The sequence below is a fragment of the Perognathus longimembris genome, chromosome 20 (assembly GCF_023159225.1).
Source record: "Perognathus longimembris pacificus isolate PPM17 chromosome 20, ASM2315922v1, whole genome shotgun sequence".
Taxonomy (NCBI): Eukaryota; Metazoa; Chordata; class Mammalia; order Rodentia; family Heteromyidae; genus Perognathus; species Perognathus longimembris.
In genome coordinates, this window is record NC_063180.1 from 16184535 (window position 1) to 16199919 (window position 15385).

The 15385-nt window shown below is 62.0% G+C and overlaps 2 protein-coding genes across 2 annotated transcripts; one reads left to right on the forward strand and one right to left on the reverse strand.

Moving 5' to 3' along the window:
* The first annotated feature begins 2920 nt into the window (after positions 1-2920).
* Positions 2921-11266, forward strand: LOC125338781 (WT1 interacting protein). The gene is made up of 8 exons (XM_048329782.1): positions 2921-3531; positions 4523-4624; positions 7494-7561; positions 7657-7719; positions 7806-7936; positions 8322-8373; positions 9267-9335; positions 10235-11266. Exons 1-8 carry the CDS (start codon positions 2970-2972, stop codon positions 10373-10375), a joined length of 1188 nt encoding a protein of 395 aa, XP_048185739.1. The 5' UTR covers positions 2921-2969; the 3' UTR covers positions 10376-11266.
* A 923-nt stretch (positions 11267-12189) lies between these two features.
* LOC125338916 (major allergen I polypeptide chain 1-like) lies at positions 12190-14664 on the reverse strand. Its single transcript, XM_048329951.1, has 3 exons — positions 14604-14664; positions 13712-13899; positions 12190-12249 (listed from the first exon to the last, which is right to left on the reverse strand). The coding sequence occupies exons 1-3, from the start codon at positions 14662-14664 to the stop codon at positions 12190-12192; spliced, it is 309 nt and encodes a 102-aa protein (XP_048185908.1).
* Between the last annotated feature and the right edge of the window lie 721 nt (positions 14665-15385).

A 15385-nucleotide genomic window follows, 5' to 3' on the forward strand; every position in this document is an offset into this window, starting at 1 on the left:
AACTGTGAATGCCGAGGAGGGTTTGCAGCATCTCCAAAGTGTTCATAGATAATGCATTTTAAAAAGTCAACCCATTCATAAGCATTCACGTACTTTGCTCATTTGAGTCATCTTCATAATGTGGCGCCGTGCGGGTGCTCAGCTAGGCGGCCCGGTGGCTCGTAGTGAGTCCTCCCAGAGTAGACGGTGCCCACCGATCCCTGGAGGTGACCTGGGAAGTGACGGGGCTGCTGGCCTCCGCCTCACCCAGAGCAGTCGGCTGATGGCTTCCTTCCCTACGCTGTCCCCAAGACCGAGCTCTGTGCTCAGCGGCCGTGGCCAGGGCATGCATGAGGCCCTGCGGCCATCCTCCACATGAGACGTGGGGAAAGATACTGCATGAGGAGTTGGTGTCAACAGCATTTAGCCAAAAGGAGCCAAGTGAGCAATGTCTGATACTCCCTAGACAGAACCGGCTGGGCTGTTGAGTAAAGCACTGCCATTTTTATGAAGGGGTAAAGAGAAAACTTGAAGAGCCTAACGCCTGGGGCCGAGTTGCCTAGCATGTATGGCGGACAACCTGACAAACACCTGTAATACCATAGCTCCCTTCAATACAGGGGTGATGGGAACAGAGGTAATACATTTTATTTTATTAAATTTGATGATATTGAGGGCATGGTTTCATGAGATCCCATTGGGGAGAGAGTGGCAGGGATTGAACTCAAGGCCCTGCACGGGTTTAGGAGCACTTACCACTGAGTAGCACCTTACCCTGCCAACAACTTTTTGTTTCTAATACGCTGAAAACAATCAGAATCAGTGTATGCACTGCCCTACTATGTAACTGCACCCTTTTTGCACAACACCTTGTAAAAAAAAATGTTCAATTAATAAAATAAATAAATAAAAACCAAAAAAATAGCAAAAAAAAATCAGTTTATGTACATGGTTCATTATTCTAGCCGGCTTTGAAAACCCATTTTTCCATTTAATATTTACCAATGATGAGAGTCAGAAGGTCACTCGTTGCTGGGCACTGATGGGTCAGGCCTGTCCTAGCTACGTGGGAGGCTAAGATCTGAGCATCACAGTTAAAAGCCAGCCTCAGGCAGCAAAGTCTGTGAGACTCATTCGCAGTGTATCACCAAACGCTGGAAAGTGGATGTGTAGCCCACATGGTGGAGCCTTGAGTGGAAAAGGCAAAGGAGCAGACAGCCCTGGCTTCAGGCCCCCAATGAGTAGGTTACTCAGGATTATGAGCTGTTCCTGGGCTGTGACCGGACAGCCTCCCTGTGGGTCTGAACCTCCAGACAACCTGCAGCTCAAGGGTTCCCATGAGGTTACTCTTGCACTCGTAAGCTGCCCGGGTTTTCTGCTCGTTCCCACCAGTGGCACATATGTTTGTAGTGGCTTTGTTCCGTGGCCAAGGAGCATGAGATTTGAGCCACTCCCCTGCTTTCTTGTAAGATCCACAAAAATATTTAAAGTTTAGGAAATAAACCAAACAAAACCACAGAGGAAATGAACGTCTGCATGTTTCTCATGGTTCACGGATGGATGAACAGTTGAGACATGGTCTCCATGTATACTTGGTGCTGACCTCTCCAACAAGATCCTCTTGCCTCGGCCTCTTGAGTGCTTAGGATCACAGTGTTAGCCACCATGCCTGGCTGTTTGCATTTGAAAGCAGATTTTCTGAAGTCCAAACTGTCTGCTTTTAGAAGGATATATTTAGAGACGTATTTTTGTAGATACTTCCAAATCGGGAATAGTTTTGTGTTCAACACAGGGGGTGAACATTGGTTTTCCTCTGTATCCAATTGAAAACAAATCCCAGCTAAAAACTTAAAATGTTTTAACTATTCCTACTTAAAAAAACATAAATCAGCTGAGTTGAATTAGGCTATGGTGCTTCTGGGGACAATGAGGACAATGGTTCACACCTGTAATCCCAGCTGCCTCAGAAGGTTGTGACCTTAAGATCAAGGTTCAAAACGAGCCTAGGCAGGGGGGAAAAAAACGCGGGAGACCCTCACCTCCAACCCAGTTAGCCACCAAGAAAGCCAGAAGAGCTGCGGTGGGCTACGCACCGCACGGCAGCTGGACGCCCCGGGCCCACGCGGGGCGACTGTGGAGGCTGAACCCTGAGGGGAGGTCCGCGGGGCCGGCATGGACACCGAGGTCCGTGGGACAGGCCTCCAGTTAACCACCCAGGCCAGAAACGAGCTGTGCCCCGAGTGGTGGGGGCCGAGTGGCCTCCGTGTCCCCGCCCCAGTGTCTCTGCCCCGGTGTCCCTGCACCAGGCCGCGGGCGGAGGTCTGGGTCGGGGTGCCTGGGCTCCTCAGGCAGCCTCTTCCTGCGGGAACCCGGTCCCCGCGGCTGCTGCCACGGCCCCCTGCATTCCTCCGCCGCGGCGAGCCCAACCCCGCCCCAGCCTGGGCGCGCTTTGCACCGCCCTGCGCCCAGCTCCCGCCCGGCCCCCAGCCTCGTCCCACACTCCCGCCCGGCCCCGCCCCCGGCTCCCAGCCCCGTCCCACGCTCCCCCCCCCCCGCCCCCGCCCCCGCCCCCGGCCTCCAGCTCCGGCCCGGCCTCCAACTCCAGCCCCGCCCCCGGCCCCCAGCTCCTGCCCAGCCCCGCCCCGCCCCGCGCCCGGCCCCCAGCTCCCGCCTCGCCCCGCCCCGCGCCCGGCCCTCAGCTCCCGCCTCGCCCCGCCCCGCGCCCGGCCCTCAGCTCCCGCCCCGCCCCGCGCCCGGCCCCCAGCTCCCGCCTCGCCCCGCCCCGCGCCCGGCCCTCAGCTCCCGCCCCGCCCCGCGCCCGGCCCTCAGCTCCCGCCCCGCGCTCGGCCCCCAGCTCCCGCCCCGCCCCGCCCCGCCCCGGCCCCCAGCTCCGGGCCACAGGCTCGGGCTCCTCGGGGCCCGACGACCATGCCGCGGCGCGGCCGGAGCGGCGGGAAGCGGAGGTGACGCGCGGGCCGGCGGGCCTGGCCATGCAGCGCTCCCGGGCAGCGGCGGCCGACCAGACGGCGCTGCTCCTGGCCGGGCTGGGCCTGCGGGAGCCGGAGGCGGGCGGCGGCGACTCCCCGGGCCGGGGGCGGCGGGGCGCGAGGCCGGGGCCGGCGGGGGACGAGGCGCCGCCGGGGCGCCGGGGGAAGGGCGGCGGCGGGGCCGGGCCGGAGCGGGGTCTCCGGGGCAGCCCGGCGGGCTCGGACGGCGACGGCAGCGCCCGCTCCAGCGGCATCAGCCTGGGCTACGACCAGCGCCACGGCAGCCCGCGCCCCGGCCCTGGCCCCGACCCCAGGCGGCCGTCGGGGGGCAGCGCCCGCTCCAGCGCCTCCAGCCTGGGCTCCCGCGGCTCGTCCGGCGCCGACGCCCCGCCGCCGCCCCCCGCCGCCGCCCCGGCGCCCGCCCGCTCCCCCGAGCGCCCCGCCCCCGCCGCGCCGCCGCCCCCCGGCCGCCTCGGCGCCCCCCGCGCGGCCGAGCGCAGCCTGGAGGCGCTGGCCGGGGAGCTGCGGCGGACGCTCGGGGCGCGCGGGGCGCACGACTTCTACGGTGAGCGCGGCCCGGCGGGGGCGGGGGCGGGACGCGCAGCTGGGTTCGGGGACCCTGGGGTGGGGAGGACGAAGCCCCCTCCTCTGCTCCCGGGGATGGCGGCCGGGAGGGCCGGCGGGGGCAGGGCGGCGCGGGGTTCTTCTCTGGAATCCCATGGTTGTGGAGCCGGGACGGGGTCCCCAAGGCCAGGGCTGCGCGCTGCGGGTGGGGAGGGAGCCGGGGGGGGGGGAGGGGTTCAGTGTCCCAGTGCAGGAGGTCAGGGGGGCGGGGCGCTCCGGGATGGGGGGGTCAGAGTGGAAGGTCACGGCCCAGCAGATTGGGGACCCCTGTTAGCCCTGCAGCCGGAGAGGCTGAAGAGCTGCCCCGGGGTGTGCGGGGAGGGAGGCCGCGGAGCCGGGCATCTGCAGAGGACACGCTCTCCCGGACCCTTCTTTGTTTCTTCTGTCATCCTGGGCCTTGGACTCAGGGCCTGAGCACCGTCCCTGGCTTCTTTTTGCTCAAGGTTAGCACTCTGCCACTTGAGCCACAGCGCCACTTCCGTCTTTTTCTGTGTATGTGCTGCTCGGTAATCGAACCCCCGGCTTCCTGGGTGCTAGGCAAGCACTCCACCGCTATCCTGGCCCTGGTTTTCTTGACGCCAGGCCTGGGGCTCAGGCCTGGGCGCTGCTTTCGTCTTGGTTCAGCACGTGGGCTCTGCCACTCGATTTTGCGTGTCAATTGGAGTCCTTTCCTGCCCGGCTGGCCCTGGCCCCGGCCCCATCCCGGCCTCCTCCCGAGGAGCTGGGGTGGCTGGGGTGTCGGGCCAGCGCCTGTCTGTAGTTCCATCTTCAAGATTTGGGTCACAGACAGCAGAAAGCATTTTCTTTCAGTCCAGGATGAAGTGTGGGCCATTGGACGGTGTTTGCCTTCCGCATGCCTCCCGTGCTCTCACCAGAGCAGCACGAGCCCTGTGTCAGTGATGCCAGCGGCGCTCCCTCCCTCCCTCCCGCAGGCATGTGCGTCAAGTGTGGCCTGGGTGTCTATGGAGCGAGGCAGGCGTGCCAGGCCCTTGGCAGCCTTTACCACACCGACTGCCTCATCTGTGACTCCTGTGGTAGGTGCTCTCCAGCCCCGCCGCCCCCTTTCACACACACACACACACACACACACACACACCCTGCACCCAGGTCCTCCCCAGGTGGGCCAGCCAACTTGGGGGAACCTGGGTGCAGTCTTCCTGTGCAGATGCCCCCTGGCCTTCAGGGAAGGAGCCCCCGGGACCCCTGGGAGACATTGGGGCTGTCCTCTGTGCAGGGAACCCATCTGGCCTGGGAGCCCTCTGACCTTCAGACTGCTGTCCTCTAGTTGTTTTTCCTGTCTCTAGGATGCACCAGCGACAACAGTACATGCTATCATTTCACCTACACAAAGTTGTAAAGGAGCTGGGCGTGGGCGGCTCACGCCTCTCATCCTAGCTAGTCAGGAGGCTGAGATCTGAGGATCACGGTTCAAAGCCAGCCTGCACAGGGAACTCTGTGAGACTCTTGTCCAATGAACCACCATAAAATCGGAAGTGGCGCTGTGGCTCAAAGTGACAGAGCCCCAGCCTTGAGCAGAAAAGCTCAGGGACAGAGCCCAGGCCCTGAGTTCAAGCCCCACAACTGAAAAACAAAGAAGATGTCAAGAAAAAGTAAGATGACTCTTAGCCATATTAATAAAGCTGCCCTTGAGATTTTTCTTGTTATTAAAAAAAAAAAAAAAAAAAAAACAGGGCTGGGAATATGACCTAGTGGTAAAGTGCTCACCTTGTATACATGAAGCCCTGGGTTCGATTCCTCAGCACCACATATATAGAAAGCAGCCAGAAATGGCACTGTGGCTCAAGTGGTAGAGTGCTAGCCTTGAGCAAAAAGAAGCCAGGGACAGTGCTCAGGTCCTGAGTTCAAGCCAGGAAAAAAACACAAAACAGAACAACAACAAAAAAACAAAACAAAACAGTCTTGACCCCAAGCAGACATATTTGGTTTATTTGCACTAAATGTGTGTGAGTGTGACAGTGTTGGGGCTTGAACTCAGGCCCTAGATACCGTTTCTGAGCTTTTTGACTCAAGGCTGGTATTCTACTACTTGAGCCACAGCTCCACTTCCAACTGCTTTTGTTTTTGTTTTTGTTTTTCCAGTCCTGGGCCTTGGACTCAGGGCCTGAGCACTGTCCTGGCTTCTTTTTGCTCAAGGCTAGCACTCTGCCACTTGAGCCACAGCGCCCCTTCTGGCCATTTTCTGTATATGTGGTGCTGGGGAATTGAACCCAGGGCTTCATGTATATGAGGCGAGCACTCTTGCCACTGGGCCATATCCCCAGCCCCCCAACTGTTTTTTGTGGTCTTACGGCTGGGCACCGGTGGCTCACGCCTGTCACCCTAGCTACTCGGGGCTGAGATCTGAGGATTGCAGTTTGAAGCCAGCCTGGGCAGAAAAGTCCCTGTGAGACTTTATCTCCAGTTAACCACTCAAAAACCAGAAGTGGAGCTGTCACTCAAGTGGTGGAGCACTAGCCTTGAGCAAAAAAGCTCAGGGCCAGCACCCAGGCCCTGAGTTCAAGCCCCACAGTAGAACAAAAAAAAAAAAAAGAGTTTCATGGCCTCTCCTGCATCCTCTGGTCTTTGAACCGTGGCCCTCAGACCTGAGCCTCCGGAGCTGCTAGGATGACAGGCATGAGCCACCAGCGCCCCGGCCCGCTGAATTGTTGATAGACACTAAACTGGGCTGTGAACATTCTTGGAGAGCTCATTTTGTGGACATTTGTTTTTATTTCTCTTGGGTAAATTCCGAGGGGTGGATTTCTGGGTCATAGGGTGAATGTATGTTTAACTTTGTAAGAAACTGCCAAACTCCTTTCCCAGAGGCCTTGCCCTCTCCCCCGTCCTACTGGAAGCATGACTTGCTTTATCCTATGTACTTGCAAACAGCTACTGTTCTACGTATTAGCCTTTGAACAGGCCAGTCTTTACAGTTTTAGTTTGGGGTATGTGTGTGCCCACACTGGTCCTGGACATTGAACTCAGCCTGAGCACTGTCCCTAAGCTTTTATATTCAAGGCTGGCACCCTACTACTTGAACCACAGCTCCACTTCCAGCTTTTTGGCGGGGGAGGGGGGCCTTAATTGGAGATAAGAACCTCACGGACTTTTCTGCCCAAGCTGGCTTTGAACTAGTATCCTCAGATCTCAGCCTCCTGAGTAGCTAGGATCACAGGTGTGAGCTACCAGTGCCCAACTGAATTTTCTTATTGTTTCATTCTTGGCTATTATTGTGAGTGTGACAGTGTTGGGGCTTGAACTCAGGACCTGGACACACACATTTAATGCAAATAATATTGTTGAAGTCAGTTTAAAGCTCTCCCCCGCCCCCAATTTTTTGTGCCAGTACAAGGGCTTGAACTTTGGCTCCTGAGCTGTCACACTAGATCAGCTGATTCCAGAGCAGATTTTCAGAACAAGACGTGTGTGTGTGTCTGTGTGTGTTCAGGTCCTGGGACTTGAACTTAGGGTCTGGGCAGCACAAAACTTGTGAATCCATGAACCTTGGAGGTAACTACATGCACTGAGCACCCAGTGAAAGCCCACACCTGTAATCCCAGCTACTCAGGAGGCTGAGGTCTGAGCACGGTGGTTCAAAGCCTGCCCAGGCAGGATACCCCATGCGGCTCTTATCTCCAGTTAAGCACCCAAAAGGCCAGAAGCAGAGCTATGGCTCAAGTGTTAGAATGCCAGCCTTGAGTAGAAGAAGCTAAGGGACAGCGCCCTGGCCCTGAGTTCAAACCCCAGGACTGACCTAAAAATAGATGTATATATTAAAGAGAAATTGGACAGTACATCTTTAATCCACCGCTCATCAGCTGAGGAAAGTCCTGTGGGCTGCCAGGCGGCCTCCTCCCCTGGTCCCCACATACCAGGGATCCCCTTCTCTCGCCCTGCTTTCAGGGAGACGACTCCGAGGCAAGGCGTTCTACAACGTGGGCGAGAAGGTATACTGCCAGGAGGACTTCCTGGTGAGTCCCCACTAGGCCCCCTGGCTGGGCCGTGGGTGGGAACTGGGGGCCCTTGGAGCACCCCAACTTTAGACTTCCTGTGTTCCCCCGCTCAGTACTCCGGGTTCCAGCAAACAGCCGACAAGTGCAGCATGTGCGGGCACCTCATCATGGACATGGTGAGCCCCCGGGCCCCACCCCGCCGCCTGCTCCGCACCTGCTGGGGAGCCCTGAGAGGCGGTTCCTGAACACCTTCCACCCCCAGATCCTGCAGGCCCTGGGCAGATCCTACCACCCCGGCTGCTTCCGCTGCTGCGTGTGCAACGAGTGTCTAGACGGGGTGCCGTTCACTGTGGATGTGCAGAACAAGATCTACTGTGTCAGAGACTATCACGCGTGAGTGGCCTGCACGCGGGAGGGGACCCCAGCCCCAGCTGCCCCCACCAGCACTTTTTTCTTTTGTGCATGTCTTGGGGGCTTGAACAGAGGGCCTGAGCACTGTCCCTGAGCTTCCTTTGCTCAAGGCTAGCACTCTGACACTTGAGCCACAGCGCCACTTCCAGCTTTTTCTATATATGTGGTACTGGGGAATCAAACCCAGGGCTTCATGTCTGCAAGGCAAGCACTCCACCACTAGGCCACATTCCCAGCCCCAGAGGCACCTTCTCTTAACTGGCGGGAGAGACTCATGCTTGGGCTGTGCCAAGGGGGCTGCTCTGGGCACACCGGTCCTGTGCCTTTGGCCTCTGGTCATTTCTGGTTGTTGCTTTTATTTTTTCAGGGTATTTGCACCAAAATGTGCCTCGTGTGCCCACCCCATCCTCCCTGCACAGGTAGGGACCTTGGCTCCCCTGAGGGTGGGCGGAGCCTGTGCCTCCGTGGGAGGGGTCAGCAGGTGGCATCTAACATGCCCCCCCTTCCACACACGCCTTGGTCACCCTGATGCCAGCCCGCAGGCCACTCTGCCATCCCGGTTGGGTGGGCCAGGGGAACAGATGCAGAAGGCCATGTGTTTAGCAGCCATCCAATGGCTGTCTCAGTTCTAGATCTTTTTTTCTTTTTGCCAGTCCTGGAGCTTGAACTCAGGGCCTGGGCAATGTCCTTGAGCTTCTTTTGCTCAAGGCTGGCACTCCACCACTTAAACCACAGTGTGATACTGAGGAATCGAATCCAGGGCTTCATGCATGCAAGGCCAGCACTCTACCCCTAAGCCACATTCCCAACCAAAGCTCTAGATCTTTCCACACATGCTGTGTCTGTCTGGGCCTGAACTCCAGCCTGTGTGACAGTGCTCTTTTTCTTTTTGGTGCCAGTCCTGGAGCTCCAACCCTAGATCTGGGATGTTGTCCTTGAGCTTTTTTTTTTCCCCTCTCAAAGCTAGTACTCTGCCACTTGAGCCACTTTTGGCCTTTCCTTTCTTTTTATTCTGTTCATTGTGGAGCTTGAAATCTGGGCCTAGGCGCTGCCCCTGAGCTCTTCAGCTCAAGGCTAGGGCTCTACCCCTTGAGCCACAGCACCACTTCCAGTTTCCTGGAGATCAGTCTCACCGACTTTCCTGCCCGGTTTGAACCGCCATCCTCAGATCTCAGCCTCCTGAGTAGCTAGGATGACAGGCGTGAGCCGCCGGTGCCAGCCAGCAGCGCTCCCGCGTGGGCATCTGTGACACCTGTGACGAGCGTGGGCGCTCTGCGCGCCGAGCCTGAGGTTGAGTCCCCTCTGTCCGTAGGGCTGTGAGACCACCATCCGGGTGGTGTCCATGGACAAGAACTACCACGTGGAGTGTTACCACTGCCAGGTGAGCCCCAGGCTGCCGGCCCCGCCCCACGCATGCTCCGCCCATGTTACCTGCAGTGCGCGCTCCGCCCCTTCCCTGTCCATGGTTCTGCCGACCTCCCCTGCCCCAGCACGCTCCGCCCACCACACCTGCCAGCTCCGCCCATGCCCCACCCAGCTTCCCTCCCCGTGCACGCCTTGCCCACCTCCCCTGCCCCACCACGCCCATCCACCTCCCCTCCCTGAGCACGCCCCGCCCACCTCCCCTCCCTGAGCACGCCCCGCCCACCTCCCCTCCCTGAGCACGCCCCGCCCACCTCCCCTCCCTGAGCACGCCCCGCCCACCTCCCCTTCCAGAGCACGCCCCGCCCGCCTCCCCTCCCTGAGCACGCCCCGCCCACCTCCCCTCCCTGAGCACGCCCCGCCCACCTCCCCTCCCTGAGCACGCCCCGCCCACCTCCCCTCCCTGAGCACGCCCCGCCCACCTCCCCTGCCCCAGCACAACCCATCCACTTCCTCTCCCCTTGCACGCCCCGCTCACCTCCCGTGCCCCACCACGTCCAGCCCACCTCCCCTGCCCCATCACACCCCGCCCACCACCGCCCCTGCCCCACCACGCCCCGCCCACCTCCCCTGCGGGGAGCCTGCTCCGCGCGTGCGCAGGCTTGTGCCAGTCCCGGACGCAGCTTGGTTCTGCTCCGGGCGGGTGTTCCACCATTCGCGCCGCGTCTCCCCTTTTTGCCGTTTCGGGATTAGCTGAAGATGAGGGCCTTGGTTTGTCCTCCCCGGGGTGGGCTCTCGGGCTCCGGAGGGTCTGGGTTTTTCTGTCCCAGCGCGGGCGGGTGCGGCTGGACGCTGGCTGGGTGCCCAGGGCCCCGCCGGCCCCCGCCCCGCTTACCCGCCCACCGTGCTCTCCCCTAGGACTGCAGGCTCCAGCTGAGCGGGGACGATGGCCGGCGCTGCTACCCGCTGGAGGGCCGCCTGCTCTGTCGCCGGTGCCACCTGCGACGCCTGGGGCTGGGCCCGCCTCCCCCGGCCGCCCTGCGCACCGCCGCGCTCTGAGCGGGGCCTGGGGCCCGGCTGCCTTCCCCGGCCCATGCGCACCGCCTGGGGCCGGGCTGCCTGTGCCCGGGCCGCCAAGCGCACCGCGGCGCTCTGGGGCCTGGGGCCTGGCCGCCGTGCGCACCCAGCCCCACCCCGCTGCTGCCCGCCCCGGGGCTGGACCCCCGAGCCGAGCTGCTTCTATTTATTCACCGTCTGTGCCGCTCAGCACCTCTCCCCGCTGGACACGGGCCAGCAGCCCTTCCTTCCGGGGCTCAAGCCTCAGGGACCTGACACCCCCACCCTTGACCCCCGAAAAGCCAGGAGCGGAGGGCTGGCGCCCCCCGGTGGAACACCCGCCTCGGGAGGGAGGGGACGCAAGCCGAGGCCGACCGACAGGCCTTGAGGTCCACTCCGGGTAGCTGCAAACACCCAGCTCCGAGCCCGCGGCCGAGCCCACGTCCCCTCGCCACGCGCAGGTCAGGCGACGGTGCCCAGGGCACCCCGGGGGACCCTGTGGGGTTGCCCTGGACCTGGGGGGGGTCCCCTCGTTCTCTGGACCCCGGCCTGGGGGGCCAGATGGACAGCCGCCGTGGGGAGGATCCACGCGGGGCCGTGCACCCGCTCGGGACACCCGAGTGCTGCATGCAGCTGCCGGCCCCAAGGCAAAAGCCATAGGATTCGACTTAAATTAAGTTTTGGGGTGTTTCTGCTGTTGGTTGTTTTGGTTTTCTTTTGGGGATATCTTCATTTTACTTTAAAAGGCTCTCGTTTTACTCTAAGAACTTGGGCCCAACTGACTAAGTTCCAGCAGATGCCACAATACGCGTCCCAATTTGTGTGTCATAAACTTCAGGTGGAAAAAAAACATTGTAGTTTTAAACTATTTTTGTATAAATTCCTCTGAAAACCTCACCGTGTGGGCCTGCTTTTCTGGCTCCAGTGTGAGCTCTCATGTGTTGGTAACCAACTGCAGTATTTGTTGGTGTGGGGGGATATGAACCAGGACTTTCTTTTTGTCATTAAGTATTTGTCTAAAAGGGTTACAGCTCCATAAATCAAAATAACTTTTTGAAAGATATGCAGAAGCCAGGCATCTGTAATCCCTGCTCCTGGGAGGCCAAGCTGTGAGGATCACTGTTCAAGGCCAGCCCAGGCAGGAAAGTCTATGAGACTCTTATCTCCAATGAACCGCCAAAAAGCTGGAAGTAGGGCTGGGAATATGGCCTAGTGGCAAGAGTGCTTGCCTCATATTCATGAAGATGCCCTGGGTTCAATTCCCCAGCACCACATATATAGAAAATGGCCAGAAGTGGCGCTGTGGCTCAAGTGGTAGAGTGCTAGCCTTGAGCAAAAAGAAGCCAGGGACAGTGCTCAGGCCCTGAGTCCAAGCCCAAAAAAAAAAAAAATAGCTGGAAGTGGCTCAAGTGGTAGATCACCAGCTTTGAGTAACAAAGCCCACTGTCAGCACCCAGGCCCTGAGTTCAAGCACCAGCATAAAAAGGGGGAGACTGGGTTTCCTGAAGGATGCTGGGAGAAATGCTTCGAAGCCCTAGGGAGGAGGGGGGGGGATGCAGGTTGAACCTATGGAGTGAAGCCTTCCCTTCCCTCTTGAAAGGCAGGTGCTCCACACCCAGGCACCTTGGCTGTTGCTTGAGGGCCCAGCTCCCCATACGCGTGTGTGCATGCTTGTGCGTGCGCACCCCAGCGCGGGCCCTGGAGGGGCTGGCTCTTCCTTGGGCTCAGCTTGCCCTCAGAGCCCCAGGGTGGCACAGGCTGGCGCTGACCCGCCCTCCCTAGGATGGCCACACTGGAGTTTGCTGGACGTCAGTGGCCTATGGAGGGGCAAAGAGAGAGAGTGCACACGTGGTCTCAATTTGTGCATCTGAGAGGGGCTGGAAGGGAGAAATGGGGTCAGCAGCTACCCCACTAGCAGCCAAGGAGGGACTGAGGGGCACAGGGACGGTGGGGGGGGGGGACACACAACTCGGCCCCAGCCTCACGCCTGTCATCATGGCTACCCCAGGAGGCTGAGATCTTAGGATCACAGTTCAAAAGCAGCCAGGGCAGGAAAGTCTGTGAGACTTATCCCCAATGGAAGCCGGGGTGTGGCTCAAAGCCTTGAGCACAAAATCTCAGGCACAGCATCCAGGTCCTGAGTTCAAGCCCCAGGACTGGCACCACACACACACACGCTACAGTTTTTAAATTAGAAAGCTGTTGAGAAGAATGATCACTACGTGCCCTAAGAGGAGCAGGTGTGTGTATGCGCACACGTGCACATGTGTGTGTGCAGGTCCTCCGCGGGCTTCAGTTTAGGGTAAACTGAGGCACAATGACAGGTGACTTCAGGGTCGCGCGCTTTGAACTCTGCCCTGCACTCCTTCTACTTGGCTGGCCGCTCATGGAGCCCCGACCTCGAGTAGCTAGGATGGCCCGTGCCCTGACTCCGCCCGGGCCCTGTGTAGGAGGAGCCTGCGCCGTCCTCGTCCTCCGAGGCTCCCGGGAGGGGCGGAGTGTGCGCCCCGCGCGGACGCGGGCCGGGCGGGGACCGCGCGTGGGGCTCCCCCGCCCCCGCCCCCCCCACCCCACGGCCCTCATCCCGCGCGGCCCCGGCGGGAGCCGCCGCGCCCCACGGGGAAAGAGGACGCCACGCTCCCAGAGGAGTCGCCAAGGCTTTATTTCCAGAACTTTCTACCCGCGCCCCCTCGCCGGGAGGTGGAGCTCGGGCGCGCGGGCAGTGCGGGGTGAGGTCCGTTAGCACCAAGGGCTGGAGTAAATCTTCTCCTGCAGGGAAGGGCGGGGTGGGGGGGGGGGGATGAGGGCCCGGGACGCCCCTCGGGCACCGCGGGGCTCGGGAGGGCGGGCTGGGACGCCCCGGGGCTGAGCCCCGTGTGAGGGGCCGCCCGGGGGAGCTGTGGGGCGGACGGGGGCGGCACAGGCTGCGCTTCAGCCCGCTGCCTCCCGGCCTCTCCCGGCCCCCGAGGCGCCCAAGGCCGGGCGGGCGGGCGGGCGGGCGGCCTCGGGCTCCCCATGGGGGGCGGGCGGCCTCTGGCTCCCCATGGGGGCGGGCGGCCTCGGGCTCCCCATGGGGGGGGGGGCGGCCTCGGGCTCCCCATGGGGGGGGGCGGCCTCGGGCTCCCCATGGGGGGGGGGCGGCCTCGGGCTCCCCATGGGGGGGGGCGGCCTCGGGCTCCCCATCCGGGGACGGGGGGGGGCGGCCTCGGGCTCCCCATGGGGGGGGGCGGCCTCGGGCTCCCCATGGGGGGGGGCGGCCTCGGGCTCCCCATGGGGGGGGGCGGCCTCGGGCTCCCCATCCCGGGGCGGGGGGGGGCAGGTCGCCCCGGGCTCACTCACCAGCCCGCTGTCCACCAGCTCCTTGTCCCGGGCGGAGAGCTTGGCGTCCACGCACGCCTTGAGCCTCCCCGCGTTGCGCACGAAGGGGCGCTCGCCCCGGTACTCGGCCACCTTGCTCAGGTACGCGTCGCGGCTCCCGTGGACGAACAGCCGCACGTCCTCCCGCACGGACGGACAGACGTCACAGCCTGCGCACGGGCCAGAGCGGCCCGTCACCGCGCGCCCGCGCCGCGCCCAGACCCGAGCCCCGCGCCCGCCTCCGCCCGGCCCCGCACCCCCGCCCCGCGCCCAGACCCGAGCCCCGCGCCCGCCTCCGCCCGGCCCCGCACCCCCGCCCCGCGCCCAGACCCGAGCCCCGCGCCCGCCTCCGCCCGGCCCCGCACCCCCGCCCCGCGCCCAGACCCGAGCCCCGCGCCCACCTCCGCCCGGCCCCGCACCCCCGCCCCGCGCCCAGACCCGAGCCCCGCGCCCACCTCCGCCCGGCCCCGCACCCCTGCCCCGCGCCCAGACCCGAGCCCCGCGCCCACCTCCGCCCAGCCTTGAAGCCACCTCCCCACCGCATCCCGGACCCCGCACCCAGACTCGAGTCCCGAACCTACGTCCACCCATACCCCGCACCCAGACACGAGCCCCGAACCCACCTCCACCCATTCTCCGCCCCCCCCCCAGACCCGAGCACGGAGCCCACATCCACCCTCCCGCCTGTCACCCCCACCCCGCACCCCCGGCCTCGCACCCAGACCCAAGCCTCGAACCCACGTCCACCTGTCCCCCCGCACCCCACACCCCCGGCCTCGCACCCAGACTGGAGCCCGGAACCCATGTCTGCCGCCTGTTCCCCCGCCCCCCCCCCCGCACCAACCCCACACCCAGACCCGAGCCTTGAACCCACGTCCGCCCGCCGTCAGCAGCAGCGCGGCAGCCAGCAGGGCCAGGGCACCGGTGGGCGTCATGATGGGGAGCAGGTCACCCCGACCCGCCGCGGGCCCTCTTATCCCTGCTCCGGGCTCCTCGGTGCTGGGGGAGGGGCCTGGGGCGGGGATGCCCGTAGGGACCCACCCCCATCCCCCGGGATGCAGCACGCGAGCCAGGACCTGTGTGTGCGCTGGCGCCCAGGGACACCTCAGCAGAGGTGGGGAGGCCAAAACCTTCCTGACCCCCCACCCAGAGCGCTGGTCTGCTTCACATCTGGTCACATCTGGATGTGACCTTGACCACAGCCTACTCGGGGCTTTCTGGTCATTTCCTATGGTCGTTTTTCTGTCAGTGGTGGGCCTTGAGCTCATGTCTTAGGCACCGACCCGAGCTTTTCTTTTGTTTTTTGTTCTTTTTTTTTTTTTTTGGCCAGTCCTGGGCCTTGAACTCAGGGCCTGAGCACTGTCCCTAGCTTCCTTTTGCTCAAGGCTAACACTCTGCCACTTGAGCCACAGCGCCACTTCTGGCCGTTTTCTGTATATGTGGTGCTGGGGAATTGAACCCATGGCCTCATGTATGCCAGACAGGCACTCTTGCCACTAGGCCATATCCCCAGCCCCCTGAGCTTTTCTTTTACTGGAGGTTTGCACTGTACCGCGGGAGCCACTGGGCCCCCTCCAGCTTTCTGGTGATTCATGGGAGATAAGAGTCTCAGGAGGTCAGCACTTGTGGCTCACACCTGTCATCCTACCTGTCATC

What these genes read in the sequence shown, in the direction of transcription:
- LOC125338781 (XM_048329782.1), top strand. Translation starts at nt 2,970, where the DNA reads ATGCAGCGCTCCCGGGCAGCGGCGGCCGACCAGACGGCGCTGCTCCTG. An exon ending in CCTCATCTGTGACTCCTGTG is followed by an intron (nt 4,625 to 7,493) that starts GTAGGTGCTCTC and finishes CCCTGCTTTCAG; the next exon opens with GGAGACGACTCCGAGGCAAG. An exon ending in TGGAGTGTTACCACTGCCAG is followed by an intron (nt 9,336 to 10,234) that starts GTGAGCCCCAGG and finishes GCTCTCCCCTAG; the next exon opens with GACTGCAGGCTCCAGCTGAG.
- LOC125338916 (XM_048329951.1), bottom strand. Translation starts at nt 14,664, where the DNA reads ATGACGCCCACCGGTGCCCTGGCCCTGCTGGCTGCCGCGCTGCTGCTG. An exon ending in GCTGCTGACGGCGGGCGGAC is followed by an intron (nt 13,900 to 14,603) that starts GTGGGTTCAAGG and finishes GCCCGTGCGCAG; the next exon opens with GCTGTGACGTCTGTCCGTCC. An exon ending in AGCTGGTGGACAGCGGGCTG is followed by an intron (nt 12,250 to 13,711) that starts GTGAGTGAGCCC and finishes TCTCCCTTCCAG; the next exon opens with CCCCTCTCAGATGCACAAAT.